Consider the following 13417-nt stretch of genomic DNA (forward strand, 5'->3'; position numbering starts at 1 on the left):
TTTGCTAAGGACTTTGTGGGTGAGTGAAGAGACACAGAAACATTGTTAATGCTGTGAACATATTTTATTGTGCCTTGAGTTGTTAAATGAAACATTCTCAAAGTAGCAGTGAGGGATTTTTTTTTATTTTCCTCATTAACTAAGTTAGTGTTACAGAGGTGCATGAGAGGCACCACAGAGGATCTCAAGTTTCTGTCTCCATCCGTTGCTGCATTATCATTTGCAGAGTTTCAGTTGTATCTGTATGCGCTTCATTCTTTTTCTTAAAGGGAATCTAAAAAAGAGTAAAGAATTGGAACATTAAATTGGAGGCTGCAGCTTATGATTATTTGATTGATAATTGATTCACCTGCTGATTATTTTCTTGATTAATCAATTAGACTATAAAACATAACAATACAGTGAAAAATGGCCATCATATTATCCTAGAGCACAAGGTGATTCCACTGAATGTCTTGTTTTGTTTGAGCAACAATCGATACAATAAAATATGTATAAAAAAATAGAAAAGCAGCAAATTCTCATTTGAGAACCTGGAACCATCAAATGTTTTGGTATTACTTGAGAAATTACTTTAACGATGAATCAGTTAGCAATATAGTTTAGATTAATATTCTTTCAATTGGATCTCCACAATAAATTACAGGTTGACTGCTTATAGACCTAATATACCACATCACTCAGTCACTGTCACTTAAGTATGGCTGAACTCACCTGGTTGCACACTGCGTAGCCATGTCGAACAAACGTGGCGAAATGCTCACTGTTGAAGTTCATGAGGTCGTACTTGAACTCCTGGTGGAGAAAAGTCTCACAGCGATGTGTCATCATCTCCAGTGGTGATGGAACCAGGTTGTGGTTGTTGTTGTTGACCCTGATTCGAGTTGCTGGAGGCACTTTGATATCCGTAATGCACTGCTTGCAGACTTTGGTCTTCTTCAGAACACGATCACCATTCGACTTTGGAACCATTTGTTGAATGAAGCTGCGGCAGGCTTTCTGTGTCATGTTTTCATCTAGAGATAGATAAGAGTGAAAACGATGAAAATAAATCTGGTGTATTTAAGTTTTTAGAGAAGTTTTATTTTTAGAAAAATAAATAAATAAATTCTGCCAGAGTGAATAGCAGAAAAAAACATTTGTAGCTAACTTGAGAAAAACTAATTGGTTAAAATAAAGTCACATTTCTGTTTCTTACCTCCTACCCCAAAATGGATAACATGGCCTTCTCCAACATAAACACCCCAAAGAGACAATCCCAGTAATGGGTTCACAAACTCAATCAGGTCTCCAATCTCTGCTGTGGACACACTCTGATCAATCTGAAGACAAACAGATTAGAAGTTCGAGCAGTTTACTGTTTCCACATGCCTTTTTTTCTTTCTGCTTGCTTTACTCATTGAATTCAAACGAGAAAAACTTTATATTTATGATGGAAATCTGGGAAAAAAAAGAGGAAGGACGTGAAATTGAATAATGTGTCTGATTTTAATAGCTACCTGTAACATTAAAGGACGTTACAAGAGAAGAGAATGAGTGAGACAATATTCAGCAAACAATCTGGAGCTTAGCACTAAGGAATGACTCAGTAGGCTATGTAATAAAACTGTATTCGTACTGTATGTAGAGGAGGTCTTAATGTTGAGAATAATTACACGAAAAATTAGAACTATAATAGTTTTTTAAGTGCTTGTATCTGAAATTATTTTATAATGAAGTGTTCCTGTTTATATCACGTCTTATACAGGAAAACATGGCCGGCAAGCATAAACAAGCACATGCCTTGTTAGGACTATAGGGAGGTACTGCTGTATGAAGATAAAAAGTATCTGGATATATTGATTAATGCTCACCTGTTGTCGTGTCATTTGGGGAAAAATGCTGTTCCAGTTTCCCAAAAGATCCATTGTTGCTGTGAGCTGGAGTCAACAGACAGACTAAAGTGTGTTTTTGAAATATTAAGACGCCGTAATCAGGTTGTGTAAAATGCCGTCACAAGTGCAGTCACAGATAGCCTTGACTGTAACTGTTTCAGGATGATAGGCAACCTAATATGTTACCTATTAATCTAATATATGCTGTAATATGCTGTCAGACACTATGAGCCTCAATCATATTTCATATTCAGAAATATTTGTTTCTGTCATTTGTCTCAGTTTGTTTAAAATGTGTGGCTCACCTGCACTTAGTTTTCAATTCCCACATCTCATATTGATTCAGACATTTCTGAATAATCTGAGTCAATTTCAAAAGCTGAAACGCAAAGAAACCAGCAGTAATACAGCTTGTTTTTCAAAACTGCAAATTATTTGTCCCTATAGGTCCAATTAGTGTCGATGGCCTTGGTTTCATTTAAAATAGATAATCAGGTTTGGAATATCACAGAGATATGTCAATTTATGTATGTGAGCTTCATATTTTCTTATGTGTGAAAATAGAATAAAAAAAAAAAAGTTTTTATTTAATATTCGGTCTAGGTTGAAAATCCCAGCTCTATACTTAAAACTGTGACTGTGATTTGTTTTGTTGTTGGTTGTTTGATCGGTCACTGTTTGGCCATTCAATAGCAGACACAGATTAATTGTTGCTAATCTACCCCGTAAATAAATAAGATTCATTATGAGATACTTATTGACATTTTAGGGTAGTTTTTAGAAATTTGCCTTGTGAGCACCTATATATGTTTTATGTACAATATAAGACATGAAACATGGTAAAAGTTGGTAGTAGTGCATAAAACATAATTGAAGACAATATGCGAGTGTAGCATTAGTGACTTAGCTCTGTGGATAGAGGAAATGTGCCAGATGCAGTGCTTTTTTCATGACCATAGGAAATCCATATTGTCCTTGTTTTAAACTAATGAGCCTATGTGTGATTTTCATATTTAACTTATTTTTTTATAAAGTAATTATAGATTACATGGCAAATACCTGAGCTTTTGGTTTTTGGCTTTCGACAGCCTTTATGTTGGGTAAATTATTAAATTACACTAGTCAAAACGTGTTGTCTCCACAGCACACAATATACAGTGAATATGTTTTGAGTAAAAATTGGGAAAAAATTAAGAATATGAACCACACTACTTATTTATAGACGGCTTTAAGAATGCAAAATGCTAATAGAGCAAGAATAAAAGCAGATGTGTATATATGTTTGTGTGTGTGTGTGTGTGTGTTTCTGCAGTGTTTCCACATGCAAAAGTATTAAGAGGAGATGATGAGGAGGGCGGTCCTGCAGTGATTTAGGGCCCCTTCTAGGCCAGATGATAAAAGGGTCCCGTGGAGCCTGTAAGGGCGACAAAGACACACACACAAAAACACACAGCAGTAAACACTCACCAGGCTCCTCTGTATTAGTTCAGAGTGAATGTGTCCCACTTTGCTACCTACACAGAAAGATGATGTCTGAAGTCTCCCTTTTCTCTCTTCTTGTCTTTACCTCAAAGTTGTGAAAGAAAAATCGATGTCCCTTCTGTCCTCTCCACCCCCACCTCCCTGCTCTCTCAGTGCCCTGTGGTGGGGTGGTTATTGAGATCACGGTGTGTCTGAGTGGCAGTGATAACCGGTACCCAGGTGCCACTGGCACATGGTGTTTAATTAATTAATGAGACCGCGGGGTTGGTTTTCTAATTCCACCTAGCCAGCACCGGGGTGTGGGGGAGATAGCCGCAAAATGTTTAGGTGTGTGTTTTCAGGCAAGGAAAGGAGAGATGTATGTGGGAGTGTGTGTGTGTTATGGGTGTATATCTATTTTGTTGGCAGTTTGGGAGCTGGTTTCCTTGTTAGTGGAATATTAAATATGTATGGAATATTTTTACTCCGACTTTTAATCATGCCTCGTGATTGGGAGTTAATCATGAGCTAAATGAAGCTGATGATGAGAGAAACACAGTTCGTGTTAATACATCAATCTGAACTCTTCTTCCTGTACCAGTAACCGGGTCATGGACTCATTGCCTTGAAAACACAGAAATATACATGAAATGTAACTGCAGTGCAAGAACTGGATGGTTTTTAGTGCGCACTATACACTGTTTGTTATGCAGGTTAACATGAAATGAACTTGGTAATGAAGAGCTAAGATTGATAGAAGTCATTATAGCAAAATGTTTGTGTATTTTCTTAAATTATTGCTGAGATTCTTGTAACATTTTAGCAAAACTGATACAAACCAAATGGGGACAAAATCCTTTCTCTCATTTTGAACATTGAACATTTTTCAGTTACATTTAGTGCCAGACGCTGCAGAGCGAGAATAAGACTAATTAATAATAAACATTATAATAAATGATATATTAAATGCTCTAATATACCAAGAGGTTACTGACAATTTGTCATGAATTAGTCATGTGACTTTACAAATGAAATATATCCATCACAATGAATACAAAATAGGCCTATAAAAATCATCAGAATTAATGAATGAATTAGGGAAGAAAATCACTGAACTAAATATAAAGATTTAGAAAAAACATGGAATATTTGTGAAAATATGGACCTTCAGATGAGTTTGTGTTAGTGCAGTTGTATGATATATAATGTATTTATAATTCTGTACACTAGATACGTGATGTAAGTGAGCTGTGCAGTTATAGACTCGATATATGGCAGCTTCAAAAACGTTTCAAAACCAAAGCTTTAAGATTACAATCTTCAGCTTTCTCTGATGTATAGAGACATAAATACGCATATATCTGACCATCCCTCTCGCTCCAAATGTTGTCACATTCTGTACAGATGACAGGAGGGGTTTTACTGTGAGCGGGCGTACAGAGGGGAGAAAGAGCCTTTCTGGTCATGAATGATAGAATATGCTTAAACAATAGGAAATCAGCATTTGTATTCACAGCTCATCTTTAAGAGCTGTTTTACATGGTACATGTTAGCAAATTATGTATTTCACACTTTACTACTTCCATAAACTATTCAAATATATTAGCTTACACCTCATAAATGTTAACACTGCACAACTCTTCTACTCACACTGGCAAACAGTCATTGGAGCTGGTTTCACAGAGGAAAGGAATGATTTACTAAAGCTACATAAAACTCATCTCTCTGTGGGAGATCACAATAAAACTTCTATAATCTCTGATAGTGGAATATTATAGATAGCCTCTATAAAAATAGCTTTATGGTGCAGGAAAGAGAAGCATTACGACTTGTTCTACCCTGTGTTTTCTGGTTTAAACCATCTTACAGCTTAAAGATAAATGAGTCCATAGATTTCATGCATCAGACATCACTTAATTCACGCTAGGTTTATCAATAAAAATGTTAGCAGTCTTGTTTCAGATGAAAAGTTATGAGGAAATGTCCATCAGTATTGAGGCGGTCCATATAAGAAGATAAGAAACAACACAAGATAACAGGAAGAAAAAACAAAAGTGGGTTACACTCTGTTCTCATAATAGAATATTTAACTCATTGATAAGATTAAATAGTCACCAAAGTTTCCACAAATCAGGGATGTGCCTCCGACGTTTATTGTTTAGACTGAGACTACACACACACACACTGGTGTTGTGAATATTATTTGATTCTTCCCAACTTCGGATCCTTTACTGCTGTTCTCATTTACAACAGAAAAACATCTGGGTGTATTAGCATTAATACCAGAAAACACAAAGCAGGAATGTTTGTACAATTTCATAGCTTAAAACGAGCTTGTAGCATTATAAATCCACTCCACAGTTGGTACCTCAAACCCTCCCCTGTTGTTTTGTAATGAAGATAATCTCTTCTGTGGCATGCGTGTTTAAACCACACCACAGACATACTAAACAAACTACTTCTTCACGTAGCGCGTGTTATTAAGGACAGAAGCTGGAGGATAAACTCCAGCAGAACAACATCAAGGACGTGATGATGGGCAGGCTTCAACATCAAAGACCGTCAGCAGGGTGGCAGCCTAGAAGGACACATCTTCACTCCTGAGAACGATACCGGAGCTATGGAAGAAATCCTCCTTGATGCCAGTACCCAAAAAGGCCACCCCATCTGGCCCCAATGATTTCAGACCAGTTGCCCTAAAGTTACATGTCATTAAGGTACTGGAGAGACTCGTTCTGGCTCACCTCGGACCGCAGATCAAATCTTCTCTGGACCCTACAAGCCTAATGAGGGGGCGGACGATGTTGATGTTGATATCTACGTGCTTCAGCGTGTTTGCTCTTACCTGGGTTGTACCGGGTGGCCGCACTGTGAGAATCATATTTTTCAATTTTTCCAGTGCTTTAAATGCCAGCCAACCAGTTCTGTCTTGCGCGAAGCTGCTCAGGATGGATGTCAGCAGGTCTACTGTCTCCTGGATCTCTCACTATCTGCCAGATAGGCCCCAGTTTGTTCGGCCAAGGACCTCCCTGTCTGATGTGGTGGTTAGTAACACAGGAGTGCCACAGGGGAGTGTCCTGTCTCCATTTCTGCTCACTCTGTTCACCTCCAGTGTAACTCTCAATCAGAGGTCCTCTGATGATTCTGTGGTGGGGGGGCAATTTTAGAGATGGCCAGGAGTTGGAGTCAGGTAACTGGTAAATAACTTTGTGGTGTGCTGCAGCAGGAATCATCTGCTCCTATATGTGGACAAGACCAAGGTGATGATGGTCGACTTAAGGAGGAAAACTACAACCACGACCATTATCATAATCAGGCTGAAGTTGTGAAGCACTATTGGTAGTCCACTTTAACAGCAGACTGGAGTAGGACCAACATTGACGCAGTGTACAAGACGGAGATGAGCACTTTCTGAGGAAGCTTGGATCTTTCAACTTGGCAGCAAAATGCTGGAGCTCTTCTCCCAGAAAAAAAAGCATTTTTTTGCAGCTGAATCTGTCCACAGATGTCCATCGCTCAGCTTCTGTGTTGGTATAACCCAAACTATCCCAGGTCAAGATGCTGAATATACCTTAAATATATTCAGTAATGTTAGTTGTGAGCTATAAATCAGGTCTAGCATAGAAGTGAATTTGGTAATCATATCATGAAATTTCTGCTTGAATTCATCTGCAATGTTAAATTTATGTCCCAGATAAGCCTACATCTGAACACACACAAACACACACAGATATCCTGGCTCCCTGGTTGTTCTTCCTGGAGCAGCAGGGTGATTCAGGAGGAGGAAGAAGAGGGGGAGGGAGTGAGGAGAGGGAAGAGAAAGGAAGAGGCAACAGGAGAACAGACCGCCCATTGAACTTGGCTCGCTTCCAGCGCTCATTCACCCAGTAATCGGCTGTGAGTCAGTCATACTGGCTTTAAACAAACACATTAACATTTGAGCGAACATTACAGGAGAGCTCACTTGCGCATGCACATGCTGTCATCACATCTTAATGCACCCACACACACACACACACACACACACACACACACACACACACGCAAGTAAACCACATTTTAGCTCCCTGGGTTTTCTTCAGCACTCTTACCTGCTGCATTTTCAGATTTTTACGCTTTTCACCCACAGATGAAGGGGAGCGTTTGTGGCTTTACAGACGCTGGCCTGAGGGGTACATTTGGCGTACAGCTGATGGGGACTGGCTGAGAGAAAACACCGAAAGCTTTCTTTAATGATGAGGGGCGAGGGTTGAGATACACAGTGGTGCATTTGTGGAGCGGGTGTGTGCAGGCAGATGTAAAGAGGGAGGCTGGCTTGGTACACCCTGATCAAGGGGAACCACAGCCCACCTATGGCCCAGAAGGAACTCACACTCGCTTGCGGGTATGACACCGCAGCGCTGAGCAGGAGGAGCTGAAGCAGATTCTCACACAGCTGGGGAGGATAACCTCCGGTGATTACACTCACAGGGGTGAATGTCAATCACGCTGTCTTCCTGAATGTGTGTCTGCATGTGTGAGACAATGCCCCCCTCGATTGTTGATACAAGTATGCTTTATGTACAACCATGCATTCTTAGTGTGTGTGCGTGTGTGTGTGTGTGTGTGTGTGCCCAGTGCCCAGTGATGGCCTGTTAGATTGAGCTGTCAGTCGGCAGGCAGCAGATGAAGATTAATGGAGCAAGCAAACAATAAGAGGCTGGCAATGATCATAAATATGCTAATGGCCATTATCAATACACACTCACTGACATGCATAAGAGAGAGAGAGAGAGAGAAAGAGAGTGTGTGTGTGTGAGTGTGTATACAGTATTCATGCAAAGATTTGGGATAGGAGGTGATTCAGGTTACTGAGTTAAAATCATTCTCCTTTCCCTCAGGACACACACACACACACACACACTCACACACACACACACACATACACACACACTTTTAGACCAGCAGTGTGTTGCCTGACTGATGGATGGGAGAGATGGGCGTCCCATGTGTTATGTTTGGGTTGTGGGCTACAAGAGGGAGGGGAGGACGGGCTCATTGAGGAGATGACATGATTGGTGTCGCATTAAAATGTGTTTATTTAGTGTTTGTGCGCGTGTGTGGAGGTGTGTGAGAAGGGCAATGGATAGCTATGATGTCTGTTGCCAAGCCTCTGATTAAGACTACAGGTTCAGCTAATGGCACAATGAGAGGCTGATTAAGAGAGGAAGAGATGGTGGAAAAAAAAAGAGCGGAGGGAGATAAAAGGGATAGATAGACAGATCTATTCACTAAATTGATGATGGGGCTCTTTGTTGTCTCATCCCATTCTGTGGTTCTCTGGGGTCCTTCCTGTGTCTGCAGCCTACTCTAATTTGTTATATGAAAAGCCTTTTTCTTTATTTCTCTCAGCCTCCCCCTCCTTCCTATTTTTCTCCCTTGCCGCCCATCTGGGTCACACAGCACAAAAGAGCAGTGTAGGGGCCCTGAACTGAAACCTGGTCACCCACTTCATCACCTGAAAACACACTTCTTAACCTCCTTCTGCCTACTTCTCACCTCCAGTTGTCTCCTCTCCTGTCTCCTCCCGCCCACTCCTCTCTGCTCTAGTAGGGTCTGCAAAGTCCACTGGGAAATGTTGGGGGCTCACGGGGCTCTCCGACCTTCCTTGTCCTTTAAACACACATGTATTCCTACAGTCACAGACACACGCTATCCATCCAATCCTGATGGAGGGTGTAATTTGTGTGTGGCAGGATGGCAATGGATGGAGCGTGTAAAGTAGACATAGGGAAGTGGTTATGATTGGGGCTAATGAGCTCACAGGGGACGCTGGGTTAGAGGAGGCTGGCCAATGGCAGGCCTGGATCAGATACACCTCTCTGGAGGGTCCCTGCGGAGCTGAGGCCCCTTGTGCCCTCGTGGGAATTTGTTTGTGTATGAGTGTGTGTGTCTGGGTAGTTCTTGTTTGAAAACCCAACAGTCCCTGTGGTCATTATACACTCATTCTGCTGAGCTGGTTGTTACTGTGCTCCACAGACAGGGGTAGTTAAGCATTTAGATGTCGAATCACATTGGTCATTAAGTCAAGGTCACAGCTAACTGGTACGACTCAGAGGGACTCGCTTGTTTTTGGAGTGCTATTGAGCATAATACACCGCTCTTGGAAGAAGAGCAGAGCAAACTCGCAAAAACTCAGTGATGATTGCTAACACTGCATCAGTGGGAAGTGTGGGTATGTGCGAACAGGTGTGTGTGACAGTGTGTCATTCTGTGTGTGTCTCATTACCATGCATCATGTGTCAGTGTTGTCCAGGAGGCTGAGCCTCCGCGCTGTGCTCCAGGGGAGAGTTATAGATTACTGGCTGGAGCAGGCAGGGGCCAGGGGAGCCGCTGGAGCCCAGACCCGAGAACTGTAGGCTGGGCACGGCTCTCAGCTCATCAGCCTGTCTCTTGAGGCTGCGGAGCTTAACCTGGAGCAAGGCTCTGATTAACCAGACTAATGACAGTACAGCCCCCAGCTCCCACTGCCCAACACCATAATCACTGCTTAAGGCCCTGGCCAGTCGGCGTGTCTATATGGAGAGAGAGCAGTGTCACAGCTTAATGGATAAGTCTACTGACAACAAGCATTTTAAGTCAGCTGTCAATACAAGCTTTGAGAGCCACTCACATGGCAGGTGACCGATGTATGCGAGGCTAGAATGAGATCAAATACATTCAGAGCTTCAATACATTTTTCTGTTTGTCATCTTGTACCTGTGCATGTAGGTGAGTGTGTGCATGTGAATGTGAGGCTCTGTGTTTGTGTTTGTGTGCTAGTGTGGGTCACCACAGTTGAAGGTGTTTAATGAGTGCTGATCGATGTCTCATCTGTGCCTCCTTATCTCTAAAGCAAACACTTCATCAGCACAATGGAACCTTTCAGCCTTTGGTACACACAGAGACCCCAACAGACAAACTGCCCAAATCAAACGCGCTATGCAAATAAGACAAAGACAGACATACTTTTGTTCATATCCCACTGTCACAGAGAATTACCCAATGAGAGCAATAAGCATACACTGATAGAGATGTGTCTCTTTTAGTGTCTTGGTGAGTGTAAAGTTGGGAGGGGTCGGGTAGGGTTGCATTTGCTCTGCAGACAGAAGAATATGCCAATAGTGCTTACTGTCTTCTGTGAGTAAAGTGATTTCTGACAACTCCTAAATGAAGCCCTGGGGGTGCGGAGGCCCGCAGCTAGATCACAGACCTGCTTTATGACTGTTTGTGTGTGTGAGAGAGTTAGAGACAGAGGTAATAGCTTGGCGTTATAAGCCTGGTTGAGTCGATAAGTGATCTAGCTACTGTCCAGGAGAGAATGAAGTGGGAGGTATCCAACACAGAGTTCAGGTGCCAAAATAAAAAATAAAAAAAAACCAAAACAAAACACAGGTTTACTTCTGCAGCTCTGTGAGGGAATAAAATGAAACCCTCTGCAATTCTGCTGCAAATACAGTGTTAGACATGAGCAACTAGATACAACAGAAGGAATGAGGAGAGGTTAAACATTTTATACATAGATATACATGTAAAGAGGAGGCAGTTACCTGGATTAAAAGGTTAGGCTAGAGTTGTTCAATATTTCTCTTAGTCAACAAATCCCATGAAAAGATTGAAGCCAACAATATGTTAGACTGTCTCAGTGTACTGTCTGACTTTTCTGTCCTGAATGTATCACCCTTAAACATGTAATTTATGCATTTTTAATAGTTTTTGGACAAAGGAAGGAATGAACCATATCGGGCCTCGTGACTTACTAGTCAGATGAATTCCTTGTTGTTTTTGGTCCCCCTCACAGTTTTGTTGACAGTAATGAAAATATAGACTATTGCCCGCTTTATCCTTTGGTGACAGAGGGAAGAAAAGAAGCAGTGGCAGAGAAGATATGAGTATGCAGGACTTATGTTCAACTGGCCAGTTTACATGAGTCTGCAGGGGCTGTTACTGACTGACAGCCCTGACTAAGCCATCCACATCGCGACTGATCCCCTATAACATCCAGGGCTTACCTTGTGTGTCCGGATGCACAATTGTGTGTGGCTGGATGTGTACCAGGAATGCATTTTTGTATCAGTGTGTGTGTATGTGTTTAGTTCTGCCTTTACAAGTGCTGGTTGATGGCTAAACAGACGACAGATCCAGGCATGCACTCATAGCAGCTGTGTTTCTGAATGGATCCAGCGGCCATTGTTCTCCTGTCACTAACTCGTCTCTCAGGCCCAGGAGACACACCGCTGACATTTACCAGACTCCCCCCTCATTCCTCCTCTTCCCCCGGCGTGCCTCACCCTCTCCTCATTGCTTCTCTCCCACCATCCCCTTCCTCTCTCCTGTCTCATTCTCTCCCTCTCTCTCTCCTACTGCTTCCATCAAGTTCCTCGCTCATTCCCTCTTTCTGTCACTCCATCTCTCTCTATGTCATGATGTGCGTGGACAGATGTGTGTGTGTGTGTGTGTGTGTGTGTGTGTGTGTGTGTGTATGTGCGTGCGCGCAAGCACGAAAGACAGAGTGAGTGTTTGTGTTAATGAGTGGCCCTTTAAGGCTATTAAGATAAGATTGGTACGCCCAGAGTCCCTCATTACCCAGCAAGCATTGCTCCCTACATGGAATGGTAATTGGGAAGGAGAGGGAGAGAGAGAGAGAGAGGTTTGGAGTAGAAGTGGAAATAATAGGAGGATAAACGAGGGATAATTGGGCGGATTGAGAATAAGAGGAGCGATTGATCAGGTTCATTTGTGTCTGCAGAAAGAGATGGTATGAAGAGAGGAGAGGTTAAAGGTCACACACTCTCGTATGTACACACACGTATGTGCACAGGCATGATACAAAAAACACATGTTTTACATGCATGAGTGGATGTTCTTCAGACCTGGTCACAGTCCAGCATAAGCTTAGAAGCACAGACGCACACATTGAAGCATATTCACAAACATGCTGGAACAGGCATGAAAACTCAGAGTGCAAAGGTGGTCTCCTTTTTTTTTTAAAGGTTTATAAACATATGAGTGTAATCATTGTATTATTTCAGTCTTTGTGCAGATGTTCATCAGTCTTTGGGTTTTTTTTTTTTTTTTTTAAACCATTTACATTGCTAGCCTGTATATTTGAGTGTGTTTGTGGGATTGATGTCAGTCACTCTCCGGCGGTCATTGTACACTTTCAGTCTCTTACACACAGTGAAACACCAGCATCACCTACAGGACACAGTGTTAACAGCAAAATTTTCTTTCTTTCTATGAAACTCCTTGGATTTCTGACACGGTAACTTTTTGGCCAAATACTGAAAAGTAAACAATTAACGTAACTTGTTATACTATATCGTTTTTTTTTGTTTTAGGTTTTTTTTTTTAATATACAGTTTATAATTTTTATATTTATTAATTAACCAAAATTTGCACTATTGTGTAAATGTATGAGTGTGATATAATGTCTACATTAAATATGTTGTCTGCAAAATGTATTACAACACCAATTTAATATTACGTATTACATTTATTTCAAAGGATCTGGGTGTCACGACCATCATTGTGATTTCTTTAAGATTTTGATGCAAATTTAAATTTCCCTGTGATGCTCTGTCCAGCTTGCAAGTAGTGTTAAACTTTAACAGTTAATGGAGAGTGTAGACTAAATGGACTGACTCATGAAATATTAAAGTACTGAAAATATAAACCGTAACCCTTGTGTGTGTTAATGAGTCAAAGGCATTTACAAGTCTGTGATGTCTATTTTAGCAAGGGTACAGTGATAAATTATCCAACGGCTACAGATGAAGTTTCATGATTTACCAGGATTTAATCAGCTGCTATTCTAATAAGACACAAGCCTGCTGAGGTGACTGCAATCCTTACAAATGTGTCGGTAAAACCCAGAAGTAAAACAAAAACCATGATAAGACCATCAGTCAACCAGAGACAATGTAAGATACGGCGCTGTGTCAGTTAGAAAGTGTGGGTCTTTTCTTGGTTGTGATAAAATAAAAGTGAAAGTGGAACAGTTAGATGGTACTCCAAGAGCAGTCTTCCCAAGCAGACCTGAAAATGAAATTAAAACTGTGGAT

The 13417-nt window shown here is 41.3% G+C and overlaps 1 protein-coding gene across 1 annotated transcript; it reads right to left on the reverse strand.

Annotated features, from left to right (window-relative positions):
- Positions 1-96: 96 nt before the first annotated feature.
- On the reverse strand, positions 97-13104 carry LOC130172182 (phospholipase A and acyltransferase 4-like). Its single transcript, XM_056380669.1, has 4 exons — positions 1854-13104; positions 1199-1322; positions 715-1016; positions 97-274 (listed from the first exon to the last, which is right to left on the reverse strand). The coding sequence occupies exons 1-4, from the start codon at positions 1905-1907 to the stop codon at positions 185-187; spliced, it is 570 nt and encodes a 189-aa protein (XP_056236644.1). The 5' UTR covers positions 1908-13104; the 3' UTR covers positions 97-184.
- Positions 13105-13417: the final 313 nt, after the last annotated feature.

This window comes from Seriola aureovittata, chromosome 7, assembly GCF_021018895.1.
Source record: "Seriola aureovittata isolate HTS-2021-v1 ecotype China chromosome 7, ASM2101889v1, whole genome shotgun sequence".
Classification (NCBI taxonomy): Eukaryota; Metazoa; Chordata; class Actinopteri; order Carangiformes; family Carangidae; genus Seriola; species Seriola aureovittata.